The following is a 16,245-nucleotide window of genomic DNA, read 5'->3' as shown; positions in this document are numbered from 1 at the left end:
ATAGAGGTAAAAACATCATTTCAACCCAACAAGTCGATATAAAATAACTTTCGTGGTGATATTTACTTGTAGAATCATATTTTATCCAATTCAATACGAAACTGACTCAATATTAGTAAGTATCAAGTTGGATGGAATGCAGTAGAATTTGCATACAACTGTTTTTTAACTTTCAACTGAATAAAAAAATTGTGATGGGAAACTTTAAATCCTCGAAACCATTCTTTATTCAGAGTTGTGCAATCCGATTAGCACATTTTGACTGATCATTTGGCAAATTACACAAAGTAGTTGTTTTCCAGTAATCAACATAAACTAGATAAACATTTGACGACTTTACAAAGACATGGAAACAAATTGGTCCTTGTTTGATCATTGAATGCATTACATTACTTCATTATCAAGCCTAGCTCTGTACATGAACTACCATAAATTAAGTTACTGCAACTAAACATTAAAATTAGACTTCAATTCTGCACAACTGATATTCTTTTAAGTGGATGAATTTGGGGACAGCTACAGAAAAGCTATACAAATTATACCTGATAAACTCACAAATTTGAACTATAAAACCCTTGCTTCGATAACTTAAGCATCATTACCCTTAATCTACAGTCTGAAAAATTGCCATCACAAGATTGCACAACACACACTTGAGGGAAAATGTGCATGTTCTGCTTACACATTAGATGATGCCATGCCGTGATTGTTCAGCTCGCTCCAATTTCCAAATAAAATTCGTTTGGTAAAGCCTTAAAATGACGGAAGTCAGTAATGGTTGGCTGTCTGGGGATAAATCTCTGCACCTGCATATGCTGGCAGCTGCTAAAACTTCAACCCAAAATTTACAGATTTGACACATGGGAAATAAATTGAAGTCTGCAGATTTTATTAAAAGGCAATGCCATTGAAGATTTGAAAGTTACAAAACATAAAAAACGAAAGAGGAGAACGAAGATATCTAACCTGCACAAGTATTCATGCAGCTTCAAAAATTGAGTGCATCAATCATCATCGTCATCAGGGTAATCTTCATCGTCATCTTGCTCATAAATGTGATATTCTCCATCACTACTGTCGACATCTTGTTTTTTACCGTCACCAGCATCTGGTGATGGAAAGCTATCAAAGAGGTCTTGCAAATAGCTTCTTGAGTTGTTCTCCATGTCTACATCAGGCTATATAGGAAATACAAAGAAGCGACGAGACAAGGACAGATTTGAAGGGAACAGAACAATGAAATGCAAATCAGATAAAAACTATCATCCACTACAAAGCAAGGATGGTGTAGCTATATTTTGTTTTGATAAATACTACTAGGATTATGCATCAACTTGAAATATCTTCATCGAACTGCTTATGTTCTTTAGACTTTCCACGGCCAACTTATATTAAGATTTATTCACATGGCTAAATAGATAGAGAATACCCATATAGCAGTGGTTGTATGGCCAAATGAATTAGTATCATAGTTATCTGGATTCAAGTACTAACACTAATATTATTGCATCAGTTTCTTCATCATACTTCTGCTGCAGTGTGTTGTATGCTGTGTAAAAAAAGAAATTGGAAAAAAATATATATATTTATATATATATATATATATATATATATCAGATCAAACTGCCTTCAGACATGTATAGTCTTTTTTGCACATTGCAATCTTGAAACAAACCAAGGATTGGTATAGAAGGATACATGAATGAGATTGCAGAGAAGTTTCATCATCCTCACCAGCCTACAATTGAGTCGAATTCTCTCAAACATAAGCTACGGTGAAAAAATAAAAAATGAAAACAATATCACAAACATCAGAAGTACCAGATCCAGTGCTTCATATGCATCCAATTCATCTTCAGGATCATCAGCCTCAATGTCATCTGCCTCACCTTCATCAATATCATTTCCATTCTCATTTGCTTCATCCACTATAACTTCTGCATCAATTTTATTATTATTGATTTTGGTTTCACAATTCTACTTTAAACGAGAAAGCAACAAGCAAAAAAGAATCTAACTGAAGGCCCCATTCAACTTAATAGCCGTCTTCCATTAACCAGATTTCCCAACTTAACGAGAAAGCAACAAGCAAAAAAGAATCTAACTGAAGGCCCCGTTCAACTTAATAGCCGTCTTACATTAACCAGATTTCCCAACTTATAAAGCTATACTCTTCTGTCTCCTCCAAAACGAGGAAGAATATACATGGAAATTAATATATGCTATAAATAAAAGTGTACTTTTAAGACATCCACACAACATAAAATGGCACAACAAAAAGGTAAATACACAGATAAGAGGTAGAAATGTAAATTAAATATAATGAGTTAGCTGGAAAATCAGAAAGTCCTACTGATAACCTTTATCGATTTTCTGGTGTTCCTCCTCAGCAGGTTTTAAACAACCTTTATACATGCATGCCCTCTTTGACTTTTCAAAATCTTCAGAAGCAGCTTTCAGTAATTTTGCTGCACCAAGTTTCGGGTATACTGATAAAAATCTCATCATTACACGAAACCTAAAGCTATCATGCACTTGCTGTAAGAACCATCCTGTTCCATACTGTTGAATAAGTGACATTAATACAAGCTGTAGTTTTCAAGCTATAAACATGAATAACAAAATCCTATTAGTAGACTGAGAGAGAAGAGCAAAAGGGAACGTGGGAAACATGAGACTGATGCAAAAAGGATATACAAGTTTTCAGATGTGTGCATTCATGTGAAACGCCAAATCAGTAAACATTTTCCGTGATACCTAAGCAATAATCTTAGAAAAGCTGATGCATACTAAATAATTTTAGAAAAGCCGATGCATACTAAAGAATAAAAGATGAACGACTCAATGTTTTTTTCCCAATGTTAAGATTTGATTCAAAGTAAAATGTTTAGCTTTTTACAGGATAGACTGTTGTTACAGATTTCCAGTGTGTTCTATTATAGAGTGCCCAGCATGGGCTTCCATAAGGAGCATGGGTTCCCCTACCCTGTCTCCTTATCAGTAGCATTGGTGTGTGTAATTAGATGTATATAAATAGAAACCAAAGGGTAATGTTGAAGTATGTAATTTGATTCTTTCATCTCTTGAATTACAAGCTTGACTAAGTTCAATTTTAGTTTGTTTAGCAAATATATTCTGTTTTGGTTAGTGGGTTAGTGACAAATAAAATCTGAAATAAGTTAGTGAGTTCCTAGAAAATCTCTGTTTTAGTTTTTTTGTTGCAAATACAAAGCAGATTCTACAATTTTATTGCCTGCTATTTTTTTTTCCTTTTGATCCAAAACTCCAACACCCAATAAGTTCAATGGATTTTCCAATTAATAGAAGGCATACCTAGCATGAGGATGACATGATAAATTAAGAAAAAATATTCACAACTATAAAGTATTATATGCATTTCATAACGGGATTAATACTGGAAGATTTATTTAGCTATCCTACACAAGAAGAGGACAACTTTGTTATTCTACATACAGAGTCAAGATGTGCATGTATGCGTGGAGGGGCTTGCCTATCAACATGCTCACCAAGCACACTGATAGAGAATAGCCTAGTCTATTAGTAAGAATGTTCTGGAAAGGTGAGTTGTAGAGGACAGGGGTATTTAGGGTATGAGTCATTATTATTTAGGGTTTGGGTCTTTAGTATTTAAGGAAGGTTATAGAATAGAGAGGAGGGGATTGTTCTGTTATTGTTGGAGGCAGTGGCTCTACTTAGTAGCGAGGGAGATTTCTCCCGTGGGATTAGAGGGTTAGCTCTATCTATTTTATTCTTTGTTCATTCCGTATTGTAAGTTGCTACTAGTAAGAACTATCAACATAACAGTATTTCTCGCTTATTGTCTATGTTTGAGTTCTAACACACATAAACAGTTAAACAGATCTGTAAAGGCAACAAAAAACTCACAGTACAAGTTGTCCGTTTTGGAGGCTTTTTGATCTCTTGTTGTATGTAATCATCATCAAGTTCACACAGCTGCAATAATGTCTGGAATTTGTAAGGAAAAACTTGAAATTTGCATAAATCCTCCCATTTATGCCTCAAGCTGCAGAATTTAGATGCATGAAGATATCAGTATTTGAGCTAAGTTGAAAACCTGGCAGAAAAAAATTCAAAAAGTTATACACAGAAGTGTGCTGGTTGATTTACAAAGTTAATGCAACCACCATCTGCTTCCTGTGAATTTTCTATTTTTATCTCCGAGTGTGGAAGATTATCTTGATTTTCCCCCAAGACCAAAATATGGGAGTGACAATGGCCTCATATGACATTGTTGACTAAATAACCTTGCACCCACAAGAATATGAAATCATAATGGGTAAATATTCTTGCATTAGACAGAGTCAGGTAATTTTTTCCTTGATACAGGACTGCTAGCATGTTAGACGACAGACTGATATTTAGATTGAGATTCATGCTGGGAACTTCCATGGAAGAATTTGGAGCAGTGAAGACTAAATTCTTCTGAATTCGTTACTTGCTAGAATTCCAAATATGTTGGTGTGAAATGCTATATTGAAGAGCCTAACTTTCACGCTAAGGAAGTGTTAAACAATTCTTTACTAGGAAGAACTGACACTTCTAGGAGGTTGACGAATGAGTTTCGGACAATTCGGGGACACACACCAGACACTCCAAAATAAGTGTCCCCTCTTTTTTTTCCCTTTTTCAAAATGGGGACACTTTGGGACTGAGTTAATTAAGTAGAATATAGGGTTTTTTTTTATAATTTTACAAAAAAGAGGGGTTAATATATTATAAAGAAACCTAATAAAAAAATCAAATCTAAAGAAAAGAATATAGCAACCGCCCTTTTTTGGTAGTTTAAATAGTTTGAAGTATTAAAGGTTTCTTTTTTATGAAATAATGACTTATTATGGATGTTATTTATGGTTTATAATGACTTGTGAATGTTATTTATGATTTATAATGACTTGTGAATGTTATTATATATATGTGTGTGTATATAGGGTGTCCCCACCATACCCGTGTCTCACATATTTTTTTAAATGTCATTTGCCGCACCTCTTCCTAGTTCTTTAAGCATCACATCTAAGAAGTGACAGTTGGTTCAATTTTGAAACTTATATTCAGGACATTTGAGTTGTCTTGTCTAAGTTGTTTCTCTGATTACTGAGGACATCTTTCTTTTGTTTTTTTCTTCACTATTTTGGATACATAAGTAACTTTTTCATTATTTCAAAAAAAAAATTAACTTTTTCAATTTTTAGAAATTTTAATTAGAAATGAATTAGTAAAGAGGTATCATCCTAGCATTTCAAGTGATTTTGATTTCAGAGCAATTTGCTATTGGGTTTCGGAGCCAGGTTAGAGGTTGCTGGCCTATAGATTTAATTGCCTGGCAATAACACATGTAAGACTCGGACAACGTGCTCTCAAACATAGTTATTAAAGGCGCATGGCGCACTAAGGCGCAAAGGGTCCTGGAGCCATGGCGCATGGCGATGGCGCGCGCCATAGCGAGACAAGGCGCACTTAAAAAAATAAAAATTATAAAAGTATAAAACTAACATAAAACTAAATCATGAAAATATCTTAAGCATAAATAAATTTTAAAATGCAAAATAAACCCCATATTAGAAAACTTTAAAGTTGAATACTAATTCCTAAGTTCTACTCCTAATCAAAACTCTCCAAATCCATCACTCCTCATCATCACTATCACACTCCTCATCTAAGGCATCATCAAACTATTGATCATCAAACTATTGATCATCAAACTGTTGAAGTTGAATTCCCTTTGGCTTCTCTGTTTCTGTTGTTTGAATCCGTTTGATGTGTTTTCTTTCTACTAAACTTCTTCCTCTTTTAATGACTCTGTCTCTTATTCTTCAAATGACTCTGTCTCTTCCTCTTCAAAGAGTCTCTTCGTCTTCTACTTAGTTTAAAACCTATAATCTCCCTCCTTTTTAATACTTTTTGTTAATATAACATGTGTTCCATTCTAGATATATAAAGTAACTACCAAAAAACTGCCCATAACTGCCTCTAATTGCCAAGGCGCGCCTTGGTGCGCCTTTGGCAACTGCCTTTGGCGCAAAATGGCGCACCAGGCGCGCGCCATGGCGATTGCGCCTCGCCATGGGGCTGCCATGGCGCTAAGGCCTGCGCCTGGTGCGCCATGCGCCATAGGCGCGCCTTTAATAACTATGCTCTCAAAGATGGAAATTTTAAATTTGCAACTACAAACCTATCAGCAGCACTATCATCAGAAAAACTTCTTAATTGAGGTGGTACTCGAAAGTCAAGTCTCTGATATCTGCCAAAGGAAAGAGCATAAATAAGCACAACTTACATCAATCTAGATCCGAAATTCAACTAAAATTAATGAATAAACAAATATCAGTACACAATCTGTAATCATGAAATTAACTAGTTGCTTGCAGCAATGTACATTCAGGTCCCATTCAGCATTCACTTTTGTGAAAATTACTTTTCTATAATCCATTGTTCATACAAATATTAAAATGCCAACAACGGAGGAAAGAAATTTTCTAAGAGAAAATACTAGCAAACACCATGTAAAGCCAATGGCACGCCAACAACAATAAACATGAAAGCTACAAGGCCAGGTTGAGGCTGAGATAGACCAAAAATTAGTTAACTGCTCAGATTTGTAAATCACAATCTTTAGATAATGCAAACAGAAACAATGAGACGAAGCTAGGAAAATATATCATATCCTTGCAAAGATGCTTCTTATCCAGAGTTACTATTAATCGCAGTCGCATGTTAGCACAATATTTCTTCCACCATAATTTTGAATCCCCTGGTTTTACTTTGTTTAAATAATGAAAATGAAAAAGCATCTGTCTTGTGACATAAACAGCTGATTAATCACCATGCTGATTCCAATTCCATCTAAAGAATCACGTTGCTGATCCCTAATCACCATAGTCTTCAATACCAGAGTCAAAGAATTCTCAAAGTTCTAGTAAACATAAAATTTCAAAATGGTAGAGAAATTGTCTACTTAGTCTGTGTGACAAATATAAGAGGAAAGAAGCTTTTCAGGAACCAACATAACTGGGGTACCGAAATTAGATATCTTCAAATTCAAAACTCTCAGCAACCAGCATAATCTTTTTCACATTTTCTTTCTTTTGGATTTCATCAAATAAATTTACAAAATCTGTCCCAGTTTCAAGAAGTTAGATGAAAAAAGAACAAGTGCTTAACTGTATAATGGGTTATATGACTAAGAAAAAAAGAAATTGTTATGCCAATTATTTTACTACTTTCAATAACTGTACTTATTACGTTCTATTAACTGTGAATAATTTATCAGAAATGAATAATGATGAATGGAATGCATTAGAATTTCAAGAAGCCAAAGAGCAAAAATCTTTGATAGAGATCCTGATCCTAAGCCTGATAGATAGGAAGGACGAGCTTTGGAATGTTAGAATGGAAGGATAAGCTTTTGGACAACGTTTCATGGCCCAAAAGTATGAAAAGTGAATGCTAGGAAGGAAGTGGCACATGGTGACAACAGATGCAGATACTTATTCCTAGAGGACTGTGACACGTTAATCATGCTGGAGGTGGTTTTGAAAAGCTGGGGAGGAGGTGAGGAAGGTAGGACTTGGCAATTTTGGAAGTTTCAGTAGTTTGCTTGTGATAGAAACAAGTTCATACTAATGGAAATAACATATCAATTTTATTGAATAACTTCAGTAAGTCCAAGGAAAAGGCTTATTATCAGATCTCCAGGAATAACAGAAAAAGAAAATAAAGAGAGAAAGACTTGAGGACCTGCCTTTGCCTAAGGAGTACCGTTAATACCTATAACATGCTCTCCTCAACTACTAATAACAACTCTCCTATTTATAACGTATCATAAACCTCTAGGGATACCTAAACCCAACTCAGAATTGTCACCGCATATCCCACATGTTCTCCCTGCAAAATCCTTCCACACTTTTGGGCCATGAGATAGTTGATCCACAAGTTGCTCCTTCCATTCTAATTATCTATCACTGGCCCTGTCATCAGAGTCGGGCTCATCCTCAAGACTGACATGAAGTCCAACTAAGCCCAGCTCCGAATTGTCACCATATACCCACCGTTTCTACTAGCAAAAATCCACAGTTCCAGGACATGAGACAGTTGGTCCAAAGTGGCTCCAATCTAATTCTCTATCACTGCCCCTACCACTAAAGTCTGCCTTGTCCTTAAGACTGACATGAGGAAATTGACTGCCAATAGAAAATTCATCCTCCTCCCATATAGCTTCACTGAGTCCTTTGTTTTGCTACTTGATTAACCAAAATCTTCTCACCATGTTCCTGAACTATCCGAGTAGCTAAAACCGCCTTAGATAGGATAAAATCTTCCCTCTGGCAAAGCAGGTTCAACAAACTGATTGCACCAATAGCTTTTAATACAAGAGAAACATGAAAAACAGGGCAAATATTGGAAGACTCCAGAAGTTTGAGTCTATAAAATCTTCCCTCTGGCAAAGCAGGAATGTGTCTTATGAAGTTGGAGATTGGGGTTTCCTTAGATAGAGGCCTCAGAGAACAACAACCAGTAACTTGAAGGATTAATCGTATGCTAGCTGCTTATTACTATGGCTCATTTCAAGTCAAAGGTAAGGACCCATGGCATATGGACTCAACGGAGTATTTTAAAGTTCCTTCGGTTTTCCATGCTTCTTTCTTGAAAAAGGGAGTTGTAATAAATTTGTTACCACACCGCCAACAGGGTTACAGATGGAGCTTTCATATTTCATTTTGAGTGAGGTTAGCTACTAGAATAGAACAAATCAAAAGCATGGTAATGAGGTTTCTCAATGGATAATTTAATGGTAGACCAGCAGCTAAAAGAAGCAGCAAGTTTCCTCATGCTAGTCTCAACAACCAGATTCATTTTGATGAGGGGGCAGTGATAAAACTCACGATCCTAATCTGGAATTAGATGGAAAAGGACGGCTGTTGCATCAACTTAAGGCCCAAATTTATGAAAAGTGTATGCTAGGAGAAAGGGAGCGACATGTTGTGACAAATAACAAATGGAGTTAGTTATTCCTAGAGGATTATAATGATTAACTTATGCAGCAGGTGTTTTTATATAGCTAGGAGGAGGTGAAGAAGGCAGGATTTGGAAATTTTGGAAGTTTGGACACTTTGCTTGGGAAAGGAAGAGTTCCCTGAGAGTATTTCATTTTTTGTTCTTATCCTCTGTTTCTCTAATTTACTTTGATGAATAGAAACCTGTTAAATTGTTATCTCGATTTTTTTAGTCCTGTTCCGTCAATTTTTATCTTAGGAATCTAAATCCACCATTGAAGTGGAGCTGAGACATATATGTTTCTTATGATCAATAACAACCAGCACCTTAAACTATGGCAATCAACTACTTAAGCTACAACCACATCTCCCACCTGTCATCTTAATGGACAACTAATGATAACAAAAAAGGACACCAGAAATTTCTGTTAATCTTCCTCTCTAGATATTTGACATCAATTTCTAATAGAAATAAATGGAGTATTTGGTATGTCTGCTGGGTAGTTGAGATGAGTTAAGTAAAAACAAATACAAAATGTGAGATATTTAGATATTTAAGAAATATTGAAGTAAAGCTCTCACATGCGAGAATCAGAATCTTTGCGTGGATCGTAACCTTTTCTGATCCAGAATCTGAGAAATGGTCCAGCTATAAAATAGTAAGCAACTGCAACTAGAAGTCTGCAAGGTTGGACAGAAAAAAGGGATTACACAAGTATAATGCCATTATAGATTAAGCTTATTAAAATACAGGGGATTGTGCAAACCCAACAAAAATTAAATGGAAAATAGTAATTGACAGAAAGAACACCTTCTAAGTGTCTGGATGGTAAATTTCAGATTTTTAACAAGTAATCGTTCAGTCAGTGCATCTTTAGGCCATATGGGCCGCTCTTCAAAAAGCTCAGCTACAGCCATCTGCCATACATACAGGTCTGAGTCCACTGCTATGACTGCTTTCCAATTTATTTCTTTTGGTATCTGTATGGGCGCTAAGGATTGAAAAGGAACAAAACCTTATAGGCTGTTTCAAGCATCTTTCACTTTCTGCAGTATTTTAAATGGTCTTTTATCCAAAGTTCTTTATGCTCACAATTGTTCTATTAATAAAAGCCAGAACTCTCATAGAATATGTACATGTTAAGTTTTGGTTGACACATATAGAATCTGAATGCCCATGATTACCAAGGGATCTTGATATGCACTTTTGCATCCACTCATTCCTTTTTAAACTATATATTTATTGGATTCACTCCATTCCAAAAAGAAAAAAAAAATCCACAACTTCTCTTTTTCAATAAGCCTGGTTAGAGTTTGCATTAAAAACATATGCCACCAGTTCAATGTCTATGATAAACTCTCTGTCTTTAAGCAATCATGAAACTGATTCTTATGGATCACAAGAATATTCATGTCGCATTTAAGCAAATAATATGCAGCCTGCCGAATAATGGTATAACCAACTTTACACCAAGGACACAAAAAGAATGAAGCAACAGGCAGTAATAATAATGGAACACTATACAAGATCTCTAAAACCAAATAAGGGTTCCTAGAATATGGCACCCTTGGGGTTTTCTATTTGATTGTATCGAAAGGCCCAATGAATTGGAATTCCCCTATTGCGCCATGTCATTTCAGGGCAAGCAAGCGGATCATTTATGATGAAGAGGATGAGCTTAATTATGAAACTAAAAACATTTCAAACAGAGAAACTAGAAAATCTAAAAGCATATATGAAACAATCAGGATATCTTTAATGTTAAAAGGAAGAGCAAGGGATGGCTCTAGATTCATCTGCAAAAGACAAAACAAGAAAGTTGTTAGTTTGGAAGGGTCTATTAGAATGAGATGGAAACATGCTATAGTATCATGATAACTTCTCAGTTTAGTGATACCTACCAGTCTCTAAAATCATAATAATATAACTTCACTTAAGGAATTTTCAATTACATGATGAATTTAATAAAAAAAAAAATCCCCAATAGCTATAATTTCAATTCTTATGCAAAGTCAGCTTAGCAGTAGCTTCCAAAATATGCTAAATTTAGTAATAATTTTGTTTTATTTATCAATACCTCAAAATGGCAGTGTACAGCTTCTTCTTGTTTCCTTCTTGAACTTGAAATAGCTGGTAGTTTCAACCTTAGAAGCACAACCACATGAACAATGAGTACAAAGAATGAAAAAGTCAAACTCATAGTAATTAAACACTCCAGCATCCGAAAGCTCCTGGACAATTTTTTCTTCTACCTTTACTTGGCAGTGTATGAGGTTTGTTCAGATGTCTTTCTAAGTTATTTGCAGTCAAATTTTCTTTGACAATCTTAACAGAGTTAGGAATTTCGTACTTATTTAACAGCAGTTTTAGCACATATTCATTATACGAAAACAAGAAAATGTCAAATTGAAACTATCCACTAAGAATACACTTTTAAAAAAAAAAAATTGGAACCGTGCTATGAATAATAAACTAATAAAATGCTTAATAGAACATCTTACGCTAAATTCACCGGAATATCCTTCAGCGAAAAGAGTGGAGGCACAAGACTCACCACATCCTCCTGATCCAAATCCATTAGCCCGCCCTTTTCTATAAAACAAAACAAACAAGCAGTGAAACAATTACCACTAGCGCAACCCATTCTGTTTTTACTTGGTGAATTTCATTTGTAAATAATAGAATAAAAGCATAAAAAATATAATATACCAAAGTGCGGCTGCTTCATTTCTGTCCAAGACCTCTTTTTCTTTAGGGCGGTATCAGCATGAACAGCAACAACATGCTGGTAGTCCACCATTCCTTTAACAAATTTCAAAGCCAGCGAAAAAAACCAGAAAAGACAAGCAAAGGTTCAAAGTTAGTTACTTATTCCATTGGTCACCAAGATAGACACATCAACCACAGAGAGAAAAAAAAATGGGGGAAAAGAGGGGCCAATTCTAACCCTCAAATTGATAGAAGTCTGGAATCCGACCAACAATGTCAGCAGAAAGCTCAGGTTTAACTTGTAATTCAGTTTCCGGTTCATTGGCCGAACTGGATGAACCAAGAGAAGAACTTGGTTTCCTTTTAGTTATTTTCAGTAGCAAATTGTTACAGGCACGAAGTTCCCCAAATGCAGGATGTGAATAGGGATCCTCCGGGCGGAAATGGAGCTCCAACTTATTGGATTGCGAGCTACGAACCTGTTAATTTCCAACGAGTTATAAAAGTAAGTAAACTGCATACCAATCGGCAAAGAGATTCACAAGAGGAAAACCTTAAGGATTGCTTCAGTGCCTCCAAGAGTTTGTATGGCGCGAGACATTGAAGAAGGATAGCCAGGATAGTACACCGTGAACACTTCATTGCTAGGTATAATTCCCGACACTTCTCCATCTTTTATCACTCCCATTTTATTGAGGCTTTTGTCAGCCACTTGGCTACACTATGAGGAACCGCCGGAATAACCAGATACAGAGGCTACTACGACAAGAGGGAGAAGGAAGAGTACGCCAAGCGTGACGATGAACATGAATTGAGGATTAAGACTGTGGCGCGTTAACCGTCTCTTGCCGCCATCAGGTAAAGGCGATAGAGTGGCAGAGAAGCGTTTTTGGTTTAAAGTACAGAAATTTGAAAGGAATCGCAATCACTTTTTCATAATTTCACATGGACCAGGATACAACTCTCTTATTTTTTTATTTTTTCTATTTTTTTGAGAATACTTTTACCTGTTTTGTTACAGCGCATTACTATATCAAGCCTCAACCAAAATACTCTTTTATCAAATTTGGAAATTCTCTGATCGTCTCAAACTCTCTAAACTCTTTTGGATCAAAATCCGGACTAAAGTCCGGATTTTGTTGATTTTTTGATGTTTTGTTTATTCCAATTTGGATTTTTGTAGGATGCGGATTCATGAGGTGAGGCGTGAGGCTATCACGCCTCCACCTCTGATGCAGCGTATGAATATCACGCCGCACCATAAGAAGAGACGTGATAGCCTCACTCCCCACCACAGGAGACGACGTGATACTCATACGTCGTTTCCTGTGGTGGGACGTGATAGCCTTACGCCCTCACGCCCGTGTGGGCAAAATTCAATTTAAAAAAGATAATAATTAAGTTTTTTCTCTTCCCGACACGCGGGCGTGATAGCCATACGCCCACGTGACGGAAAGGCAAAAAAAATAGCTTTTTCTCACCCAAAACTATGAAAGATCATTTTCATCCTTTTACGGAGTTGGGTGTGGGAATTTGGGGCTGAATATAACAACGCCCTTTATTATATCATATTGGCATAATTGTTCAAAGAGACAATAGAAATATTAACGTGCATCAATAACAATTTTTTATAGTTTAAATAAATGGATTCTCAAAATCAAATGTAAAGTTGATGGAAATATGGTTTACCTAAAATATTATATTAGTTGATAAAGTTTAAGTTTGGAATAAATATTTATGATGAAAAACAAATATGATATATGGAGAAAAAAAAATTGCACCTCTTTTTTGTCCTAGGCCCTAAACGGCATACTTCTAATTTATATTCAATCCATAAAAATAGATAATTTTTAGAAGAAATATGCTTGTACAAATTAGTAGATTTCTAGAAAATGGTCAAAAACAAAATATGTGTAAACTTTTGAAATTAATTCAAGATATGATATATATGATTAATGCATTAATATCATTTAATTTTGCTATGAATAAATAAGATATTGTGTATATAAAAAGATTAGAAAATAAATTTGTGATATTGTTTATATTCTTATAACGCAATGACAAGGGATGTGTGAATAAAATTACGGGATGATTGTGATCTTATTTAGAATGATAGGCGTGACATATATCCTGGATTTGAAATTTTAAAGGATCTCTCAAAGAAATTAAGGCAAATTTCAAATATAATTTATGTGATTATCCGATTTGTAAATAGATGTCTGTGGGGTTTTTTTTGTTTCAAAAAAATGAATGGGATTCTTGTCGTTAGCAAAACTAAAGACTTTTAGATTAATACTATCAGTTTGATTGTTAATGATCTCAAAACACAAACTTTCAAGAAATAAATTTGTTTGGTATCACATTTATCATCGAACTACATTTTCGATTTTTTCAAATCATCATTTTGGGAATTTTCTCTACAACATTAACTTTCATCTTCAATGGTTTGTGTATCCAACATTTGCCACATCACCAAATTACACTATTAAAAACATTATCCACATTAAAACACTCTCCTTACAAAATCGTATCTAGTGGTTGAATACTTTTATCTTTTCAATGAGTCACACACATGGACGGATCCAAGATTTTTAGATAGTGAGGGCAAACTATATATATGATATGAACCTAAAAAGTTCATATCTTAAGTATCGCGTTTTTTTAAATAAACCAAATATTCATTAATAAATTCAAGTATCATATCTTCATTACGTGTTTTATTTTACTTTACAGGTAATTAGGAAGATTTAGGATGAACTTACAACTAAAAGTGCAAAATAACCAAGATTATGAAGAAATATGAAATTCCAAATTGCACGAGCGCGCAATTTTTATATTTTTCACAGATGTTGCAACAAACATATTCCTTATTTAAAGAAGCCAAAATACAGAATGACACAGAGAAAACATTTGATAATCGTTACAGAATTAGAGAGCAACTCATCAGTTACAAATGAATTTTGGAAAAGAGATATCAAGGAAGAAGAAGAAGACTACATGTAAAGGATAGAGAAATCATCTTTCCCTTTAACTCCATTCTTTCTTTCTTGAATCTCTACATTTATGTTTAATGTTATGTTAATGTTTATGAATTATAATTTTTCAATCAAATCAATACTCAAGTGTTCTTCATTTACTACAGTAAATTCCATTACAGAGTTTCCTTATACGAATGTTTTCAATCTTTTCATATATTGATATCATTAAGTTAGGAAACAGATTGAGAAATTGATCCTAACTAAGATTATAAGGAATTTATCATTCGGTATTCACTGGAGAGATCGGGTTTATTGAATGGTTGTTGTATGTTAACTTATATACTTGTCATTGCATATGACAATAAAATTAATTCTCTAAGTGAGAACTAGGACTTAATGCTTCGTATGAACTTATAAAGGACTCTGATTTATGTCGAGAAAGTAAGTTGGAAACTATAATTAACTTAGCCTGTAATATCAGAATAAATATTTATAAAAACATATTTTAAGTACAGTCATTCCATTTCATTTCCATCCATTTTATTTATTCACAAAAGTTGTTTCTAGTTTACTTTAGATTAGTTTAGATATAGATTAGTTTAGATTTTTAGAATTAGATAACTTAAACCAACAAAATTCAGATTTACTGTAAACAAAAGAAACAGATACAAGTAATACTGAGTAATAACTTTGTTCCTCGTGAGATCAATATCTTTTATTACTACAATGAAACCGTGCACTTGCAAAAAATTCCTCAATAATATGCGATGTAAAAAAATCAATAACAACATAAATAATTTCAATTATAATATATCAAAATATATAAAGTAACATCTTTCATAATTGTCCTCTACGTTTCTTTATATGTTGAAAACCTTGGATAATTTTTTCATCATCAATACTATCAAATACTTCTCTCTCAATATATGTAACTAAACAAGCATTTAAAAAATCATCTTCCAAATGATTTCGTAGTGGAGTTTTCACCAAGTTCATAGCTGAAAATACCATTTCCACTGAAGCAGTTGAATTAAAGCTAACTTCACAAGCAAATGAACAAAAGGATATAAAACACTATTCATTGTTTCAACTAAACTCTTAACAATATTTGTAATTCCTTTAAGCTTAGAAAACCCTCTATCAGATCTCATATCAAAAATATAAATGTCTAATTGATCTTCAAGTATAGCAATATGCACTATAGAAAAATCAAATTGATACAAGTGGGCAAGTCTAGTCAGCTTTTGCTTATCAAATGTTGCAAAAGCATCAATAGGATTTAAGCACGCGACATATAAAAGTAATTATGAGTTGTTCTCCGTGAAGCGCTCATTGAGCTCTAAAAGTTGCATATCAATGATAAGTATAAAATATATCAGTTTGATAATGACGCAAGTTTGTAATTTTATGAGTATTTCTTCATGATCTTCCTTGATCCACAAACACATCATCCATATTTTGAAAGGAGTTTCTTCCTTTATTTCTTCGCAGAAATAAACATAAAAAATAGAAAACACAAAAAAAA

The 16,245-nt window shown here is 34.3% G+C and overlaps 1 protein-coding gene across 4 annotated transcripts; it reads right to left on the bottom strand.

Annotated features, from left to right (window-relative positions):
- Window positions 1-349: 349 nt before the first annotated feature.
- On the bottom strand, window positions 350-12,683 carry LOC136218050 (uncharacterized). 4 transcript variants are annotated; one of them, XM_066004784.1, is made up of 15 exons: window positions 12,296-12,683; window positions 11,981-12,221; window positions 11,743-11,835; window positions 11,535-11,625; window positions 11,111-11,177; window positions 10,787-10,829; window positions 9,844-10,015; window positions 9,615-9,713; window positions 6,212-6,280; window positions 3,907-4,045; window positions 2,361-2,562; window positions 1,822-1,937; window positions 1,699-1,738; window positions 967-1,168; window positions 350-879 (listed from the first exon to the last, which is right to left on the bottom strand). In XM_066004784.1, the coding sequence occupies exons 1-14, from the start codon at window positions 12,428-12,430 to the stop codon at window positions 1,005-1,007; spliced, it is 1,671 nt and encodes a 556-aa protein (XP_065860856.1). In that variant the 5' UTR covers window positions 12,431-12,683; the 3' UTR covers window positions 350-879; window positions 967-1,004. The 4 variants fall into 4 exon arrangements, with proteins under 4 accessions (XP_065860856.1, XP_065860853.1, XP_065860854.1 ...); XM_066004781.1 differs by having other exon boundaries at window positions 350-822; XM_066004782.1 differs by having other exon boundaries at window positions 350-815.
- Between the last annotated feature and the right edge of the window lie 3,562 nt (window positions 12,684-16,245).

Source organism: Euphorbia lathyris, chromosome 2 (assembly GCF_963576675.1).
Source record: "Euphorbia lathyris chromosome 2, ddEupLath1.1, whole genome shotgun sequence".
In the NCBI taxonomy this organism is placed as follows: Eukaryota; Viridiplantae; Streptophyta; class Magnoliopsida; order Malpighiales; family Euphorbiaceae; genus Euphorbia; species Euphorbia lathyris.
This window is presented reverse-complemented; position numbering and strand designations above follow the sequence as displayed.

Excerpts from the sequence above, each read along its gene's own strand:
- LOC136218050 (XM_066004784.1), bottom strand. The coding sequence starts at position 12,430 with ATGGGAGTGATAAAAGATGGAGAAGTGTCGGGAATTATACCTAGCAAT. Across the intron at positions 11,626-11,742 it reads AATGAAGCAGCCGCACTTTG|AAAAGGGCGGGCTAATGGAT; the intron begins GTATATTATATT and ends TTTGTTTTATAG. Across the intron at positions 1,739-1,821 it reads CATATGAAGCACTGGATCTG|GCTGGTGAGGATGATGAAAC; the intron begins GTACTTCTGATG and ends ACTCAATTGTAG.